Below are 19679 nucleotides of genomic sequence, written 5' to 3' on the forward strand. Positions count from 1 at the left end.
AACCAGAGCAAACCATTTCTCATGGCAGATTGAGGGCACCGCATCATCTCGCGATAAATGCTTAGAAGCGAGCTGCGCCCACGAGAATTACGTTTCGCGCGCTGAAACTGAGCGCCATTTACTCTGGAGATCGACTGAGCTTTTGACCAATAAAATGGAGAGAGCGTGAGCAAAGCAGCCAATAGTGAACAACAATCGTGAAATCAGGCGGGATATCAAAGTCTTGAAGAATTACTCATTGAAAGGAAGCCAACAAGCATAAGAGTTAGACTTGTTGGAGCTGTTAAGAAGTTACGGGACTTAAACAACCAAGTTCACCCGTTTCTCTTTTTACACGTGGACAAACAGGTATGCTCTTGTTCCTTGTAGGTTACTACTTTTCAATTTGTTGTTAATATTTAAAGCCAGTGCCGAGCATACAAACGTTAGCTAACTTGTCATACCTCGTTACTTGAGCGTTTATCACAATGACTTACTACGGCGGACCAACCTGACACTCCGGACTAGTTTTCACTCCCATACTGCGGCTTTTTGTCTAGCCGTAAAACGAAAGTGGCTGTCTATGCATGGTACGATGCCCTAAAAACTTCGTGCTCTTGACTTTGTTGTAAGGTTAAGCCTTGAAATTAGTGCGGTCGAATATACTCTGCTGTTGCGAGTTACTTTATTGTGATGCTTACGGTTACTAATGATTAAGAATGCTGTAATGTAATGTACTGGATTCATTGTATCCATGCTTGTAGTCAAAGCGAAACAAATAGGCCACTCTAACACGCAAGAGTGGATGCCAAGTGCACTACAAACATCCTGCGATGGTTTTTACCCCAACAGCGGTCACTTGATTATTGTACTAAAAAGTTTTCATCGGTATACTGTACTGCAGAAGGTAATCTTTTAAGTACGTTTCATTGTCAGGGCGACGCCACATTGTTTGCGAGCGCTCCCTCGCGTCCGGATGTGCTTGCTTTTAAAAGAACTGGGCGTGGTCTCAGCAGTTTCCCGCACTGTATTTAAATTGGGTTGTTCCCTCCCTTTGTGATGTGCACGAGTGATGACAGTCCAGTTTTTCAGAGCATCACTGTCGTGTACTGTACATTGCTCGAGCAATGTAAAGCGCACCTTATGATTGGAGATAGGGAGACAACATTTCAATGACGGTCTTAAGGAGGGGACGTGACAGCAAAATTTAAATCTTTTCCCCCAGCAAGACTATTGTCTATGGAAATAGCTGGAATAAAGGGACCCAAGGATGTTCACATTTTGTCACTATGTTAAGGATTAAGGAAGTTCTGATATTTTAAAAATACTTCAAAAAGTGTGTGAAAAATCGTGTTGTTACAAATTCAAATTAATGGAATGGTTAGTGATGTTTTTTTTTTGAAAAAGAATGAAACAGATCTTGAGGCCTCACACTTTCCTTAAATGTGAACCGAATTGTAAAGATGATACACCACGATGAAGTATTTGATTTCACAAGATGAGCAGTCATAATTACAGTGAATTAATGGAATTAAAATCCTGCACCTGTACTAACCAGTCCTGCACCGTGCAGCCCAGTTGAACCCTTTCATACACCAGGATAATATGATAACCTGTCTACTCTAGTAACCGCTGTCCCTCAAAGAGTTAAACTTGGTCCGTAACATATTTACATTAAATATTTCAAATATTCTATTTGGGATTATTAACAAGTAACATCAAACTGCCGCTGATTACAATTAAACAGAAGTTGCTATGTCCTTATCGTGTCCCAACCCTGTCCCTGAAAATGATACCATTGCATGATGCATACTTTTGGAAACCAAAAAAAAAAAGCATTTCCTGTTAAATGTTACAATGCTACTCTCTATTTTTAAAACTCTAATGCATAACTTGTAGCAAGTATTAGCGATGTTACATTTGGTATTTCTTGACTTTTCAGCTGCAGGAAGTTTTGATCTTGTTTTCATTTCAAATGTAAAAATAATTTGGTGGCGTCGCTCACTCCCTGTGGTTACAACAGCCTCTGAACATACTATGCAGCAATTTTATTTTATTTTTTTACTTAGCATCTGATCCTGCAAACTCCAACCATTTCCACATGACTGACAAAACTGGCTCTCATAAACTCTACCCCTTGACTGCCATGCCATCCATGTGAACACTGCACGTCAGAGGGGACAGCTGTACTATCAATGTAGTTTAGTTGGGGACCTTCTCAACCTCTTCATTTTGATGCAAATTTTATTGTATCTCTTCCAACAGACCTCATTGCTGCTCGACATGTTACAACACGTTTGCTACACTGAAGCTGCACAACCCTAAATTTGAACTTGACATTGTACTATTGATGACCTGCGACCAATTTTTTTCTTAGACCGAGTCAGAGTGCAAGTACTTACCGTACATTTGAGTACTCCCCAATACCAAGCGCTGATACTTGATAATGCCATTACAGCTTAGTTTTAATCAAAGTGTTTTATTTAAATGAAATATTGTTCAAACACACAAAACGACTGTGTGTTTTTCTGACAGTGTTGCCACACATTTAATGGAAACCTAGCTTGTAACACTCAGGGCATTTATATGGTGCCTCAAATTAACACAGGTGCACTTTGTAAAATGAGAGCATCCAAAAGAGACGAAGAAGAAGATAGGGTCGGGTGGATATACAGATACCATGTTCGCTCTCTTTTTTACTTCAAAATAAAGCGAGTTAAAAACAGATTGCGATTACAGGCATTAACGTGTATAAATCTGTATCGGTGCATCCTTACTGTGTGGTGCAGAGTTGGACAATTTAAGATGTAAGAATGTCAATTGCATGTTTAGCAGTGTTTTTTTTTTAAGAATTTGAGGCGTTTGTGCGGGGATTAATTCAGGGCGCACTCACAGTTTGGCATCCTTCGTGTAGTGCAAACCCCCATTAAAAAGTTGCATAAAAATCCACAACGTAGTGAGGTGGGCAGCAACCGATTTACCCCAATATAGCAGAGGTTCACTGTTGTGGATGCTGTACATTGTGTTGAAGCTAATTGAATATCTATTATTTTGACTCGTGTTTCGATAAATGGTCTGAGGTGTTTTGTGGGAAATTCTGTTTTTGAGCTCATCTATAGTCAATCTCAATGCAGGGCAGCTGCAATGTGGATTCAAGTGCGAACAATGGATGGCAAAGTGACCCACAGGGTCGATTCGCTCTCCAAACTCACCAAAGTGGACGAGCTGCGCCTGAAGATTTCGGAGCTATTTAAGGTGGAGCCGGAGAGACAGAGGTTGTTCTACCGTGGCAAGCAGGTAAGGCGGAATAACCTTTTGAGTGAAGGAATGTTTTTGACACCTGCATGCATTGTAAATCTGTACTGGATTATCATTTGTGAGCAATGTGTCACCATGTACTGAATTATTTTCATTAGATGGAGGATGGACACACAATATTTGACTACAACGTGGGCCTTAATGACATTGTGCAGTTGCTAATTAGACAGAACATGCCCCGTGTTGAAATGACCAAAAACAAAGACAAAGAAGCAGAGCTTTCTGACTCTGATTCTGGCTGCGGCTCAACCCAGAGTGAGTCTGACAAGAGTTCGACTCATGGTGAGATGGAAGTTCAGACCGCTGGTACCTCTGTCCAAGTAAGCCCCTCACAGGTCTTGGAACCCGGATTCGGATTTTACAAGGTAGGTTAAAACCTCAAATGAAACTTTTATTTGTATTTGGCCTGTCTCAATAATTGCTATATTGATTTATTGTTTGATATGGAAAAAATTGGCATGATAGTTTTTTTCCCCCCAGACTCTGTAAATAGCCATTTGTATGTGTGTTTGTTACACACATCAACTCGCACCGCTTCTCTCCAGTCTCTCAACTTGTTTGCTGGTGTCTGGGTTGGCACACGCGTGCGTGAATCGCTTTTGAAAAATGGTTTGGTTTGATTGTTCCAGTTCGGTTCACGTGTCTTTTAGAATCATAGGCACGCGCATCTATATCAGTTTTTTTTTTTTTTTTATTTTGTAACGAGGCGCAGCAGTGAAAATTTTATTATTGCCAAACAGTGCTAATGCTAACCACGGTTCGGCTAACAGTTATTTGTATGGCACCCCTTTTGTACTGTTTCATTGCTTTTGTTTATAATTTCTGCAAACATTCGCTGCACCTGCCACAACCACCAAGAACTTGTAGACTGTCGAAGTGTACCAGATACCCCTTTCGTGAGCCAGAATTGATAACAAAATTAACACAGTCTGAAAAGCTCCAATGCAAAATCTCTGAAGCATTGAGAGAGATTATAGCTCGCTTGAAATTGCTATACGTTAATACAGACACATCAGTCTATGTGCAGCGCGCATATATAATATATATTACGCATCAAATGCTTTCTATTGAAATAAGAGACACCCCAATTAAGCCTCTTCACCTAAAATGTACACACCACAAGTGAAAAAAAACATCTGCAACGTCCTGATTCTGTGTCACTCCATCTTGCTTCCATTACTTCAAGACACAAATTCATTATTTTACAACTCCCTCGGGCAATGTACCGTATTTTCACGAATATAAGGCGCCATTAAAAGTCTTAAATTTTCTCAAATGGACAGGACGCCTTATGGTGCGGAGCGTCCTTTATATGCGCCGAGTTCCAAAATCTGACTGACAGCCGACACGCTGTTTATATAGAGAAAAGGCGGAAGTGACGGTGGCCAGGCATGAAAGAAGTCGGCCAATCAGGGAAAGGTGGGCGTGTATATATACATATATGGAGAGGGAGAGAGAGAGAGGACAGACAAGCTAGTCCGCCAATGGTGAAGGGTGGGCGTGTAAGTGGACGCCTCAAGCCAGTACCAACACTTGTATAGAGTGTGGCAATGTGCATTGTTGCAAAACAACTCCGGTTTTGGTTTCTAAGAACCCCTGAAAATAAATTCGACAAAAAGACACGCCTACGAAGCTCAGTTCAAACTTAAAGCCACCGGTTATGCTTTTGGCATGCGTGCCCATCTCACAGCAGCGGTGAAAAAACAAGTCAAGCAAACGAACTCTGAGCTTGCCGTTATTCCCGGAGGCTTGACTAAAGAACTCCAACCGCTGGACATTGGCATCAACCGGGCGTTCAAAGTAAAGTTGCAAACGGCATGGGAACAATGGATGATCGGTGGCAAACACAACTTTACAAAGAGTGAGAGGCAGCGCTTGGCGAGTTACGCCACAATACGCAACAACGAGAGGGAACGCGGCGTTTTTGATGGATTACGGTACTTGCACAATTGTTCAATTCTTTCTACACACACACACGCTGCCACCATGTTTCGCTCTGTTCTTTACTTTCAAATGTGGGAAAGCTTCACACGAGAGAAATGTTGACTTTGCTGTTGCTACTCCTTCTTTCCGCTCGGCAATGCGTAGCAACTCACACTAGCATGTGATGCATTCAATGACAACTGAGATGTGCAGTCCTCTGCTTCTGATACAGAGGATGAGGACTTTGATGGATTTCTGGGTGATGATTGATCGAAAAACGTGAGAACATTGTACGATGGCTAAATAAAATACACCCGAACTCAGTTCTGCTTTCGTTGCCTTTTTAAAAACGTGTTTTTATCTTATCTGTATGTCTTGGCATGTTACCGTATGCTTCAAGCTAACGTGTTGGAGTGCGTGCATGCATGCCGTATGTTTAAGGTGGCGTATGTTTTACCACTGTAAAACTGCGGCCATTAGTACGATGCGTCCTGTGTATGTGTAAAATACAGAAATGTCACCCATTAATGAGACTGCGGCCATTAGTACGATGCGTCGAATAGTCGTGAAAATACGGTAATACAATACGTATTTTATTTTTGTATTGAGTTCACAACCGCTGCAGCTGTGACAAAGCGCTTTACCCCTACAGGTCATTGAAATCCCAACTCTTGGTTTGGACTTTATTCCTAAATCTCTTTGTTCATTTTGTGCATATTTATTCAGGTCAATGAAATGGTGGATGCGAGGGACTTGAATATGGGGGCTTGGTTTGAGGCCCAGATCGTGAATGTCACCAGGAGCCCCAAGACTCCCAAAGTGGCTGTTGTTGATGTTGAGCATGAAGAAGAGGAGATACTGTACCACGTGAAATATGAAGAGTAAGCTTAAACATGAAAAGTGAAACCAATTGCTTAAAATTTGATCTTGAGCTCTTGGTTGGACAAAATATAAATAGAGACCCCTTTTCATCCCTAAAATGTATTGTTGTATTGAGCATTTAAACGCACTTCACCACACTCCTTTGATTCTACTGCACTAAATTATGGCCACATTTTGTATTTTGTGATATGAATGCTGACATTTTGTATCTAGCAATAAACCCCATGTCCCCTTCCCTGAAAGACCATCATGTGTGGATGATTTATAAATGTGTTAATCTGAGAGGAACACCTATGAATTGTTAGGATGACAAATTCATATTTTTCATCACAGTTATCCAGAGAATGGCGTGATCCCTCTTCTGGCTAAGGATGTTCGCCCGAGGGCCCGGACTGTGTACCAGTGGCACCAGTTGGAGCCTGGTATGATTGTTATGCTCAACTACAACCCAGATGATCCCAAGGAGCGTGGCTACTGGTATGATGCTGAGATCCAGAGGAAAAGGGAAACACGCACCCTGCGGGAGATTTACGCAAAGATTATTCTTGGGTGAGTTAATTGTTGTGAAATTTGAGGTTTTATATACGTGTTTTTTAGTCATAGATTGTTGTTCGTGTTTCATCTGATCAATGGTGAACAGATACATTCGGTATATGTACTTTATTAATCGCAGGGAAAATCTGTGGATTTATTGAAATCCTAAAATGTGTTGCTCGTCTTTCAAATTACTAAGTTTATTTGTTGTGCTGCTTTATTGCAGAAAATTGAGACAATATTAAAAATCGTTACCTTTTTTGTAGAGATGCAGGGGACTCTCTCAACGATTGCCGGATTATGTTTGTGACCGAAATTTATAAAATTGAGGAGCCTGGTTCACAAAGTGATATGCCGGCTGGATCTGAGAGCCCACTGAAAAGTAAGACTCACTTTTGTTTTAATTTGAAGCATGTACCTCATTAATTATTAGTATTGTGACATAAGCAAGTACTTTTTTATTTGGTGATTGAGGCTGCAGTGTATGATTTGGATGACATTTGTGCCTTCAAGGATCAAATGGACCTGAGTGCAAGCAGTGCAAGGATGACCCCGATAAAATCTGCCGCTGGTGTAACTGTAACATTTGCGGCATCAAGCAAGATCCTGACAAACAGCTTCTGTGTGACGAATGTGACCTGGCCTATCACACATACTGCCTGAACCCACCGCTCACTGCCATCCCAGAGGATGAAGATTGGTCAGTATGATTCAATGTTCTGTCAGTTATTGAATTTAAAGCATTTTGTAACATTTCCTGTTTGGCTCGACCAGGTATTGCCCAAATTGCCGCAATGACTCCAATGAGGTTGTCCGTGCTGGAGAGAAGCTGAAAGAGAGTAAGAAGAAAGCTAAAATGGCTTCTGCCAGCTCTTCAAGCCAGAGGGATTGGGGCAAGGTGAGTCAGTTACTTCAATCTGTGTTTCTAATCCTTGAAACATAAACGTTTACGGACTCGGCTAGGCGACACTTAACAAAGGCAGTTAGTGGATTAATCGTCAGACGCATTTTGACCTAAACAATTGAAAGCAATGAGTGGTTAGGCCAAGCAGTTAACTGGCAACGGTTCCATGAACTTGTGGAAATATGTAATGAACAATGAGTCTGGTCATTTGCAAAAATATGGATGTCCGTCCTTAAATGTAATCAAAGCAGCCCTTTCTGGAAATTCTCAAGATGACCAACATTCTAAATCCTCATGTCATCTGTCAATTAGTGTCTTCACTAAACATCCTCCAGTAACACAAACTACAACTGATTGTACTCAAGCGTCTGCTTCGACAATAAACAAGGATGAGTGGTGCTTAATTCGTTTTTCAAACAATGGTGCGCAGCGAGATAGTCAGGTGTGCCGTGGGAAATGATCCAATTTGTACTCCTGTGCAGTCTATCACCTGGCAGGGTAATCGTGTAATACTCTTCCATAACGGTAGGTAGCAGCAGCAGCTAGCTAATTGCCTTGCTTCGAGACAAGCGAAGTTTTTTGCATGAGGCAATACAGCGAAAGCTATCTTTCATTTGGATTTACTTTTACCTGAGACGCAACGGTACCGACTCAGTTGTGCTTGGTATGTGGTGAAAAGCTCGATGGCCCCATCTTAGCTTAAACTACATCTCCAAACAAAACACCCTTCACTTCAAAACAAAAATGTGGAGTACCGTATTTTCACGATTATAAGGCGCCATTAAAAGTCTTACATTTTCTCCAAAATGGACAGGACGCCTTATGGTGCGGAGCGTCCTTTATATGCACTGAGTTCCAAAATCTGACTGACTGCCGACATGCTGTTTATATAGAGAAAAGGCGGAAGTGACTGTGAAAGAAGTCGGCCAATCAGGGAAGGGTGGGCGTGTATATATACATATATGGAGAGGGAGAGAGAGGACAGAGAGGACAGACAAGCTAGTCCGCCAATGGTGGAGGGTGGGCGTGTAAGTGGACGCCTCAAGCCAGTACCAACACTTGTATATCGTGTGGCAATGTGCATTGTTGCAAAACAACTCCGGTTTTGGTTTCTAAGAACCCCTGAAAATAAATTCGACAAAAAGACACGCCTACGAAGCTCAGTTCAAACTTAAAGCCACCGGTTATGCTTTTGGCATGCGTGCCCATCTCACAGCAGCGGTGAAAAAACAAGTCAAGCAAATGAGCTTGCCGTTATTCCCGGAGGCTTGACTAAAGAACTCCAACCGCCGGACATTGGCATCAACCGGGCGTTCAAAGTAAAGTTGCAAACGGCATGGGAACAATGGATGATCGGTGGCAAACACAACTTTACAAAGAGTGAGCGGCAGCACTTGGCGAGTTACGCCACAATACGCAACAACGAGAGGGAACGCGGCGTTTTTGACGGATTACGGTACTTGCACAATTGTTCAATTCTTTCTACACACACGCGCTGCCACCATGTTTCGCTCTGTTCTTTACTTTCAAATGTGGGAAAGCTTCACACGAGAGAAATGTTGACTTTGCTGTTGCTACTCCTTCTTTCCGCTCGGCAATGCGTAGCAACTCACACTAGCATGTGATGCATTCAATGACAACTGAGATGTGCAGTCCTCTGCTTCTGATACAGAGGATGAGGACTTTGATGGATTTCTGGGTGATGATTGATCGAAAAACGTGAGAACATTGTACGATGGCTAAATAAAATACACCCGAACTCAGTTCTGCTTTCGTTGCCTTTTTAAAAACGTGTGTTTATCTTATCTGTATGTCTTGGCATACTACCGTATGCTTCAAGCTAACGTGTTAGAGTGCGCGCATGCATGCCGTATGTTTAAGCTGGCGTATGTTTTACCACTGTAAAACTGCGGCCATTAGTACGATGCGTCCTGTGTATGTGTAAAATACAGAAATGTCACCCATTAATGAGACTGCGGCCATTAGTACGATGCGTCGAATAGTCGTGAAAATACGGTATTTTGTTCGCCTGCGTGAACACACGGAGTAACAAGCAACTTGATAGAAGTTTATTTGATTCCAATACAAGGTGTTATAATATAACGTTATTCTTCAATGTTAAAAATGCTCATAAAAAGAATATAACACTTTAATTGTTAAAATACAGTGATCCCTCGCTACTTCGCAGTTCCTTTATCGCGGGTTCAGTGCATCGCAGATTTTTTCCAACATATTTTTTAAAAAAGTATTATTGTATTTATTTTTACATATACATGGAGTACAGTACTGGTATATGTTTCTCTATGTGACTCGCTGTTTTGCAGCTTCTCGCGGACTGTTTGCGGACTTTTAAAAAACTGTTTATGCTAATTGGACGCTACTTCGCGAATTTTCATTTATTGTGGGTGGTTTTGGTCCCCATTAACCGTGATAAACGAAGGATTACTGTAAGCTTTTCCCCCCACATTTTCAGCTAGTGCTGTGCTGCGGGATGTTTTAAAATTTTTTCAAGAAATTTGCCTTGTCTCAAAAGATTCAAAAACACTGCAGTAAACGATGCCAAGTAAACAACAATAATTTGTTGTTGTATGGATATGTGTGTGTATATATATATATATATACATACATACATATATATACACATATATATCTTAATTATATATATATATTGCGCGTCGTCCCGCACGCGGTCTGTCCTTCCGTCTGTCCCTTTTCAAAACGTACCCACTTCACCGCGCCACTGCGCCGCTCAGGCAGTGGCTTTCTACGATCGCGCGGGCATCTTGGCGAAAAAATGTTGTCTACCCACAAGCATTGCAATGAAATTGTTAGTTATTTAGTAGAGCTAAACATCTCTTTATTTTCGCGATAAGCAATGAAGATGAACAAAAAGTTGAACCAAGCAACAACACTTTTGTGGGCCAAAGGCCCACCTTACCAGCCTTCCGCAGGAACTAGCTGATGAGCCGCCCGGAGAGCGGCGAACCAGCTAGTATAATATATATACACACACACACACACACACACACACACACACACACACACACACACACACACACACAGGTAAACTGACAAAAAAAACCCAATATGTTCAGTATTATCTTCATTTTGGATGTCAAAAGGGCTTTGTTGCTCCTGTTGATTTGTATTTGTATATTCTCTCTCTCTGTCTTTGTCTCTCTCTGTCTGTGTGTGTCTCTCTCTGTCACTGTGGTAGCTAACGTGTAAAATGGCTTTCTGAGTATTTCAGGTTGCCGTTTCCTCAACAATTAGTGTGAAGTAGTAAGTTGGAATACAAAGATTTGTCTTGACACATTGTTGATTGTGTCGGCTTCATAGGGAATGGCCTGCGTTGGGCGAACCAAGCAGTGTACCATTGTCCCATCAAACCACTATGGCCCTATCCCTGGTGTTCCTGTTGGCTCATTGTGGAAGTTTAGAGTGCAGGTAAGTCAATCAACCCAGCATCCTTGGGTGTGCTTGAGTAATATAAATATGGCCTTGTTTCAATTAGTCAGACACCCTCGATGTTGAAGGTTTTTGCGGTCTTTACAATGTTTGTCAGTGTAGAGTTTTGTTGATTCCAGGTGAGCGAGTCTGGCGTCCACAGGCCACACGTAGCTGGGATCCACGGCAGAAACAATGATGGGGCCTACTCTCTGGTCTTGGCAGGAGGCTATGAAGATGATGTGGTATGTTGGTATTTTCTTTTGACAGATGTGATTCTAAAAAGTAGCGATTACTACTGACGGCTGTATAGGTCAAAGAACCATTTTTAATGGGCTGGCAGTGAATGTGACTTGTTAAGTGGGCACTCACACTGTATATTTTATTGTATTGTAGGATGATGGGAATGAGTTTACTTACACCGGTTCTGGAGGTCGAGATCTGTCTGGGAATAAGAGGACTGCTGAGCAATCATGTGATCAGACACTTACTCACATGAACCGGTACGTTTGATTTATGCTCAACCTTATTCAAGTGAAATCTCAGTCGGCTACATTTCTATTTTTATTCAACAAATTGTTATTCGCTGTGGTCTTCTCCAGTGCACTTGCTCTTAACTGCAATGTTCCTGTGAACGACAAAAATGGTGCTCAGGCAAAGAACTGGAAGGATGGGAAGCCAGTTCGAGTGGTTCGCAGCTGGAAAGGACGAAAGCACAGTAAATACTGCCCTGAGGAAGGAAACAGATATGATGGGATATACAAAGTAAGATTGGAATTTATAACCCGTCTTGCAGTTATTTCACAGATTTGTATTGTAGTGATTTGTCTTTCACTTTAGATCGTGAAGTACTGGCCCGCTAAAGGCAAATCTGGCTTCTTGGTTTGGCGCTACCTCCTTAAGCGGGATGATGATGAGCCAGCACCATGGACCAGAGATGGCAAGGAACGTATCAAGAAACTTGGTCTTGCATTGCAGGTAATGATCCTCGCACAAAATATCCTATCAATCTCAGCCATATATATATATATATATATATATGTATGTGTGTGTGTGTGTGTGTGTGTGTGTGTGTGTGTGTGTATATGTATGTATGTATGTTATGTATGTATATGTGAGTGTGTGCATGCGTGTATGTACAGGTCTATCTATCTATCATATATATATATATATATATATATATATATATATATATATATGTCTTTGAAAAGACTGGACTGAACACAAAATAATTTTTATGTGGGCTTTATTCCCGACTGAACAATTAAAAATTGTACAGCGTTAAGATGAAAGACTGAGATGTTAACTGAATTTTAAGAGTTTGAAAAAGGATCTAAGAGATCAAAGAAAATCATCTAACGGAGTAAAGACAATCATACCATAATAAACAACAGCAGTGGCTTGCTTGATAGGGAAAGAGAAATAAAAATACATTATTTTCAAGCCACAACATTCCATGAAACTTAGAAACGCGACCGACTAATCATTACAATCCAATGTGTTGAGAGGACACACTTACTCGACACTTTCTGGCATGTTGGGTGCATACAAAACACAAATGATCTCCCCTCTAAAGAACAGAGACCACAGTTCATATAATTCCACAGTAAAAAAAAAAACATTTACATCTGGTCATGTTGCGAACAGGGCGGCCCGGTAGTCCAGTGGTTAGCACGTCGGCTTCACAGTGCAGAGGTACCGGGTTCGATTCCAGCTGCGGCCTCCCTGTGTGGAGTTTGCATGTTCTCCCCGGGCTTGCGTGGGTTTTCTCCGGGTGCTCCGGTTTCCTGCCACATTCCAAAAACATGCGTGGCAGGCTGATTGAACACTCTAAATTGTCCCTAGGTGTGAGTGTGAGTGCGAATGGTTGTTCGTTTCTGTGTGCCCTGCGATTGGCTGGCAACCGATTCAGGGTGTCCCCCGCCTACTGCCCGAAGACAGCTGGGATAGGCTCCAGCACCCCCCGCGACCCTAGTGAGGATCAAGCGGTACGGAAGATGAATGAATGAATGAATGTTGCGAACACTGACGCTGTGCAGCTGTTGCCACGATTCACCAGCGGCAGATTTCAAACTCCAAAATTTCCCCAGTGTGGGACAAATAAAGGATATCTTATCTTATCAAATCACGATATTTTGCTCTGAATATCACCAGGGTTACAACGACGATAATGGGTCTATCAAGTTTGTACGAGTGGCATACACAGTTCAGTAATCTTCATCTTCTTTCACATGCAGGTCATCATCCCCTCACTTCCTGGTCTAATTCTCGCTTGTGCTATAGGTTCACGTGTGTTTTTATCAAGCGTGCTCACTGTCACTTGTTTTTACCAAGTGACAGTGCTACATTTCTTAAACAAGGAAACTTTCACTACAAAAGTCTTAAGTACGGTTCACCTGGTTACTTATATATATATATATATATATATATATATATATATATATATATATATATATATATATATATATATATATATATATTTAAAAAAATCCTCATCTCACCCCTCGGGTGGTGTCCGTCCCTCATTCAGCTCGGGTCCTCTACCAGAGGCCAGGAAGCTTGAGGGTTCTGCGCAGTATCCTTGCTGTTCCCAGCACTGCACATTTCTGGACTGAGATGTCCGATGTTGTTCCTGGGATCTGTTGCAACCACTCATCTAGTTTGGGGGTCACTGCCCCGAGTGCTCCGACCACCACAGGCACGACTGTCACCTTTACCTTCCAGGCTCTCTCCAGCTCCTCTCTGAGCCCTTGGTATTTCTCGAGTTTCTCATGTTCCTTCTTCATGATGTTTCCATCACTTGGGACCGCTACATCCACTACAACGGCTTTCCTCTGCCCTTTATCTATGATCACGATATCTGGTTGGTTCGCCATTACCATCTTATCAGTCTGGATCTGGAAGTTCCACAGGATCTTCGCTCTGTCATTCTCCACCACCTTCGGAGGTGTTTCCCATTTTGACCTTGAGGTCTCCAGTCCATACTCCGCACAGATGTTTCGGTAGACTATGCCAGCCACCTGGTTATGGCGTTCCATGAAGGCTTTCCCTGCCAGCATCTTACACCCTGCAGTTATGTGTTGGATTGTCTCAGGTGCCTCTTTGCACAACCTACACCTTGGGTCTTGTCTGGTGTGGTATATCTGGGCCTCGATGGCTCTGGTGCTCAAGGCCTGCTCCTGAGCAGCCAGGATGAGTGCCTCTGTGCTGTCCTTCAGGCCAGCCCTCTCTAGCCACTGATAGGACTTCTTGGGATCAGCCACTTCAGTTATGGTCCGGTGGTACATCCCGTGTAGGGGCTTGTCCTCCCATGACGGTCCCTCTTCCAACGCCTCATCTTCTGTTCCCCATTGTCTGAGACATTCTCTGAGTACGTCATCCGTTGGAGCCTTCTCCTTGATGTATTCATGGAGCTTGGATGTTTCATCCTGGACAGTGGCTCTCACACTCACTAGTCCCCGGCCTCCTTCCTTTCAGCTTGCGTACAGTCTCAGGGTGCTGGATTTGGGATGGAACCCTCCATGCATGGTTAGGAGCTTTCGGGTCTTAACGTCCGTGGTCTGAATCTCTTCCTTTGGCCACCTTATTATTCCTGCAGGGTATCTGATCACTGGCAGGGCATAGCTGTTTATTGCCCGGGTCTTATTCTTGCCATTGAGCTGGCTTCTTAGGACTTGCCTCACTCGCTGGAGGTATTTGGCCGTAGCCGCTTTCCTTGTTGCCAGTTCGAGGTTGCCATTGGCTTGTGGTATACCAAGGTACTTGTAGCTGTCCTCAATGTCTGCTATTGTTCCTTCAGGGAGTGAGGCCCCTTCAGTGCGGACTACCCTTCCTCTCTTAGTCACCATCCGACTACATTTCTCAAGCCCGAATGACATCCCGATGTCGCTGCTGTAGATCCTGGTTGTGTGGATCAGGGAATCTATGTCCCTTTCGCTCTTAGCATACAGCTTTATGTCATCCATGTAGAGGAGGTGACTGATTGTAGCTCCATTTCTGAGGCGGTATCCATAGCCTGTCTTGGTGATTACTTGGCTTAGGGGGTTCAGTCCTATGCAGAACAGCAGTGGGGAGAATGCATCACCTTGGTATATGCCACATTTGATGGACACTTGGGTAAATGGCTTGCCATTGGCTTCAAGTGTGGTTTTCCACATCCTCATCGAGTTCGCAACGAGGGTCCTGTTCACCTTATACAACTCCAAGCATTCAGTGATCCACGTATGTGGCATCGAGTCATAGGCTTTCTTGTAATCAATCCAAGCTGTGCACAGGTTGGTACGTCGGGACCTGCAGTCTTGTGCGACTGTTCTGTCAACCAGGAGCTGATGTTTGGCTCCTCTGGTATCTCTACCAATGCCCTTCTGTGCTTCGTTCATGTATTGATCCATGTGTCCACTTATCTTAGCCACAATGATGCCTGACATGAGCTTCCATGTTGTGGAGAGACAGGTTATTGGCCGATAGTTGGATGGGGCTGCACCCTTCGAGGGATCCTTCATGATCAGGATCGTTCGTCCTTCGGTTAGCCATTCAGGGTGAGTCCCATCCCTCAGCAGCTGGTTCATTTGTACTGCTAGGCGCTCATGGAGTGCTGTGAGTTTCTTTAGCCAGTAGGTGTGGACCATGTCCGGGCCTGGTGCAGTCCAGTTCTTCATATCTGAGACTCTTTCCTGTATGTCTGCCACTGTTATGGTAACCGGGTTCTGTTCAGGGAGGTTGCTGTGCTCCTCTCTCAGGGTCACCAGCCATTGTGCACTGCTGTTATGTGCAACCTCCTTCTCCCATATGCCTTTCCAGTACCTTTCAGTTTCCAGTCTTGGTGGGTCAGCTCTGTTGTTAAGACCCTGCCACTGAGCGTACACTTTCGCAGGTTGTGTTGCGAACAGCCTGTTTATTCGTCTGGCCTCATTCTCTTTCGTGTACCGCTTTAGGCGACTGGACAAGGCTTGGAGCCTTTGTTTGGCAGTTTCGAGTGCTTCAGGTATGGTCATCTGGATGTACCTCTCGGGTATCGGCCTTTTCATCACACCTCTCTGGGCCTCCGTCAATTGACTCACATCTTTCCGGGCCGCCTTGATCTTAGCCTCCAACCGTCTTTTCCATGGTGGGTAACGTATCTCATGGCTTCCATGGTTGCTCTTAAAGCCCAGAGTCTCCAGGATCACTGATGCTGAAGCGTATATCAGCTCATTGGTTTCTGTGATTGTTACGGTAGGGATCTCCCTCAGTGCTGCATTCACACTTTCTATGAGACTTTCAGATGGTACTTCACATAGCCGTTGTAATCGGTTTCTAGGTTGCCCAGCTTTCATTCTCGCCATGATCTTAGCTTTCAGGTCAGTTGCTGCCTCGCTCAGCATTTCATTCATTAGGGCTGGCCACCCAATCTCATCATCTGCATTCAATGGGGCTTGACTCCCAATCTCTTGTATGACCTCCTCCTCTGATCTGGCAGCCTGGGGCCCTTCACCATGGAACCTCCGTTGTACCTCATCAATCGCAAGTTGTGACAGCAGTTTCCGTTTGTGGATGTTGGAACACTGAGCTACTAGTTGTTTCGCGGTCAACCGTGACTGTGGGTTTCGAAGTAACCATTTAGCCCACATTCTCTGCATGTAACCCCTCTGACTAGGGTTGCTTGAGTAGTAGCATTCCAACAGAGCCATGTTATCGCATCTCGCCCATCTCCGCTTTGTTCCAGTAGCCCATTTTTCATCAAGGTGCTCTGGTTCCCCAGCACCTGACGCAGACCTAGTTTGGCCGGGCGACGTCTGAGCCGGCATGTCATTCGTTTTTTTATTGTCTCTCATCATTGTATGAGGTAGGCATTAGCGTGAAGGATCTTGCCCAAGGACCCACACTGGATGGTGTTATGTGCTCATTTTTGCCCCAAGCGGGATTCGAACCACCGTCTCCCGTATGCCAAACCTTACCAACTGAGCTATCCAGCCGCTATAAATATATATATATATATATATAATATATATAATATATATATATATGGGCAACCCAGTGGTTAGCGCGTCGACCTCACAGTGCAGGGGTTATGAGTTCGATCCCGGCTACGGCCTCCCTGTGTGGAGTTTGCATGTTCTCCCCGTGCCTGCGTGGGTTTTTCTCTGGGTACTCCAATTTTCTCTCACATTCCAAAAACATGCATGGCAGGCTCATTGAAAACTCTCAATTGTCACTAGGTGTGAGTGTGAGCGCGTTTGGTTGTTCGTCTCTGTGTGCCCTGCGATTGGTTGGCAACCGGTTCAGGGTGTCCACGCCTACTGCCGGAAGACGGCTGTGATAGGCTCCAGCACCCCACCGTGACCCTTGTGAGGATAAAGCGGATCGGAAAAGGGATTAAGAAAACCTTTATTAGTCTCGCAATGGAGAAATTCCAGATTCACAGCAGCAAAGTTATGAAAGGAAGAAGTAGAACAACATGGGGGAGATAGAGATAGGATAACCTTATATCTATCTCATTGTACTGTATCCGTTGAGTTGGAAAAAGTGCATGCAATATTTGAGTTTTATGACACTGCTGTCTTCCTTGCCTCAATGTTGAATCCACTTTATCTTGTGACAGTATCCTGCCGGTTATCAGAAGGAGAAAGAGAACAAAAATGAAGTGGAAGAGGAGGAAACACCCAGCAAGGCAAAGAGAAAGAGAGAGTCCCAGAGCATTGGTAAGATGACTTTCTCCCTTTGGGTGGTACAATTGATATTTTTTTAACATAATATTGACTGCAATTGTGAAATGTCAGCACCCCATTTGAATTCCACCTTTTTATTTTATTTATTTTTTAAATTAATCAATGAATTATGGTGCCAAGGGAAAACTGCAAGCAAAACGTTGGAATATTACTGTATTTTACAATACAATACTTACGGTCTAAAAGCTGCTACTTTTTTTCTACTCTGAATCCTGTAGCTTTTAATGTGATGCAGTTTATTCATTAGTTTTTACTGACGATCTTGAAGAGGTTTACCCACCGTCTCATCACAGATAAGCTATGAAATTATCAAACATGTCACAGTGGACCACTAAACTGTCTGCCCTCCTAGTGTGTGGACCCCCCCCCCAAAAAAAAAAATATATATATATAATTTTATGGGTCAATTTAGTTGTTGCGATTTTTAATTAGGTGCGTTTAATTATTTGTCCAAATATTTATACAAAGGCATTAAGTTGAAAAATGTATTTGACTGATCAGTAGGCCAGGGAAAAAAAATCTTTTTTTTTCTGACCTCAATAACAGTTTTGAAGAAAATTCCAGTACCTTTTTTACCATTTCATTTATTAGTATATTTACTATTTAGCATTCTCCTATTCACATGACAGAATCCACCAAGAATTCACCAGCCAAGAGTCCCAAGAAGGTGAAAGTGGAAGTATATAAGCTGTCTGGAGAGCAGAAGGCACTCATTAAGGATGACACGCAAAACAAGAAAGTGTGGGATGAAGCCATGGAGTCACTGTCACTCGGCCCGGTGAGCATTGCTGTCGGTTCCTGCTAAAATCACATCTGTCAAAAACATGAATCAATTGACCTTAAGGTAAGAATGTAGTTGGTTCTGACTGGTCAAGATTTGTGAAGATTCTGGTGTTTCTTTGACAATATTAGAGCAAGAAATACAAACAAAAATTGAAAAAAAAGTGTTCTCACACATCTAATATTTTGCCTCTGCAGAAATTTCTGAACAAAGTTGAAGAAGTTTTCCTCTGCATTTGCTGCCAAGAAGTAGTCTATCGGCCCATCACCACTGAGTGCCATCACAATGTCTGCAAGGTAAAATAAAATGCCTATGTTAAAAATGCGTGTGCGTGCATGTGTTATAAACTTATAGCTGACCTGACAATATATTTATTCTGAACATTCAGGAATGCCTTCAGCGATCCTTCAGGGCAGATGTGTACACCTGCCCGGCCTGCAGACATGACTTGGGCAAAAACTACTCCATGACTGTCAACAAGTCTCTGCAAGAGATCCTGAATCAATTTTTCCCAGGTTATAGCAATGGCCGATGATTAAGAGCTTCTGCAACTCAGCCATGGTAGAAACAATGCAAAGTGTAAGGGCAATTGTCGTTTAGAGGCTATAAAGAATTCGTTTCTCCTAATATATTCTCATGAATTATAAATCTACCGTTCTTGTGGACTTCAGTGCTCATCTGTCTTCCATGATGGTTCTTCAATGATGTGTTAGTTATGATAAATTGTTTTTTTTTTGTTTCTTACTGCCTGTATTCTTTATGACGTTGCAACCATGAAATGTGATTTTTACAGTTTTTGGTCTATTTACTAATACTTGTTAACTCCACCGAGAAAGAAGTGTCAAACATTTGTTTTGTGTGGTTTTGATTGATTGCTCCTGAAGAGGATGTTCAACATCTTAAGCTATGTCCCCAAATCAGCTTTTTTTTGTTTCAATTACAACAAGAGTAATTTTACAGTCATGAAATTCAACTAGATGGTGCACATTAAACCATCAGTTAGACATCGTTTGACTTGGCAGTTTTTAAATTTTGCTTTCTTTACCTTGATCTTCTTTATTCTTATTTTTTAGAGAAACCAAGGCCCAATTAGAGCGGCTGCTCTGTCAGCCTGTTAAACATGTTTTTTTGCCCTGATAGAATCACATAATTGGAATTAATTCCGAAGAAACATGCTTTAAGAGTGTCGTGTAAAATCTCCATT

General features: G+C 42.8%; 1 protein-coding gene across 1 annotated transcript; it reads left to right on the forward strand.

Annotated features, from left to right (window-relative positions):
• The first annotated feature begins 190 nt into the window (after positions 1-190).
• On the forward strand, positions 191-19486 carry uhrf1 (ubiquitin-like with PHD and ring finger domains 1). The gene is made up of 17 exons (XM_052074542.1): positions 191-348; positions 3114-3276; positions 3396-3662; positions 5947-6101; positions 6436-6651; positions 6903-7018; positions 7150-7336; positions 7411-7534; positions 10880-10987; positions 11128-11232; positions 11384-11490; positions 11590-11752; positions 11828-11965; positions 17568-17667; positions 18324-18472; positions 18673-18771; positions 18864-19486. Exons 2-17 carry the CDS (start codon positions 3124-3126, stop codon positions 19008-19010), a joined length of 2334 nt encoding a protein of 777 aa, XP_051930502.1. The 5' UTR covers positions 191-348; positions 3114-3123; the 3' UTR covers positions 19011-19486.
• The last annotated feature ends 193 nt before the right edge of the window (positions 19487-19679 follow it).

This window comes from Hippocampus zosterae, chromosome 8, assembly GCF_025434085.1.
Source record: "Hippocampus zosterae strain Florida chromosome 8, ASM2543408v3, whole genome shotgun sequence".
Classification (NCBI taxonomy): Eukaryota; Metazoa; Chordata; class Actinopteri; order Syngnathiformes; family Syngnathidae; genus Hippocampus; species Hippocampus zosterae.

Excerpts from the sequence above, each read along its gene's own strand:
- uhrf1 (XM_052074542.1), top strand. The coding sequence starts at position 3,124 with ATGTGGATTCAAGTGCGAACAATGGATGGCAAAGTGACCCACAGGGTC. Across the intron at positions 3,663-5,946 it reads CCGGATTCGGATTTTACAAG|GTCAATGAAATGGTGGATGC; the intron begins GTAGGTTAAAAC and ends ATATTTATTCAG. Across the intron at positions 11,966-17,567 it reads AACTTGGTCTTGCATTGCAG|TATCCTGCCGGTTATCAGAA; the intron begins GTAATGATCCTC and ends ATCTTGTGACAG.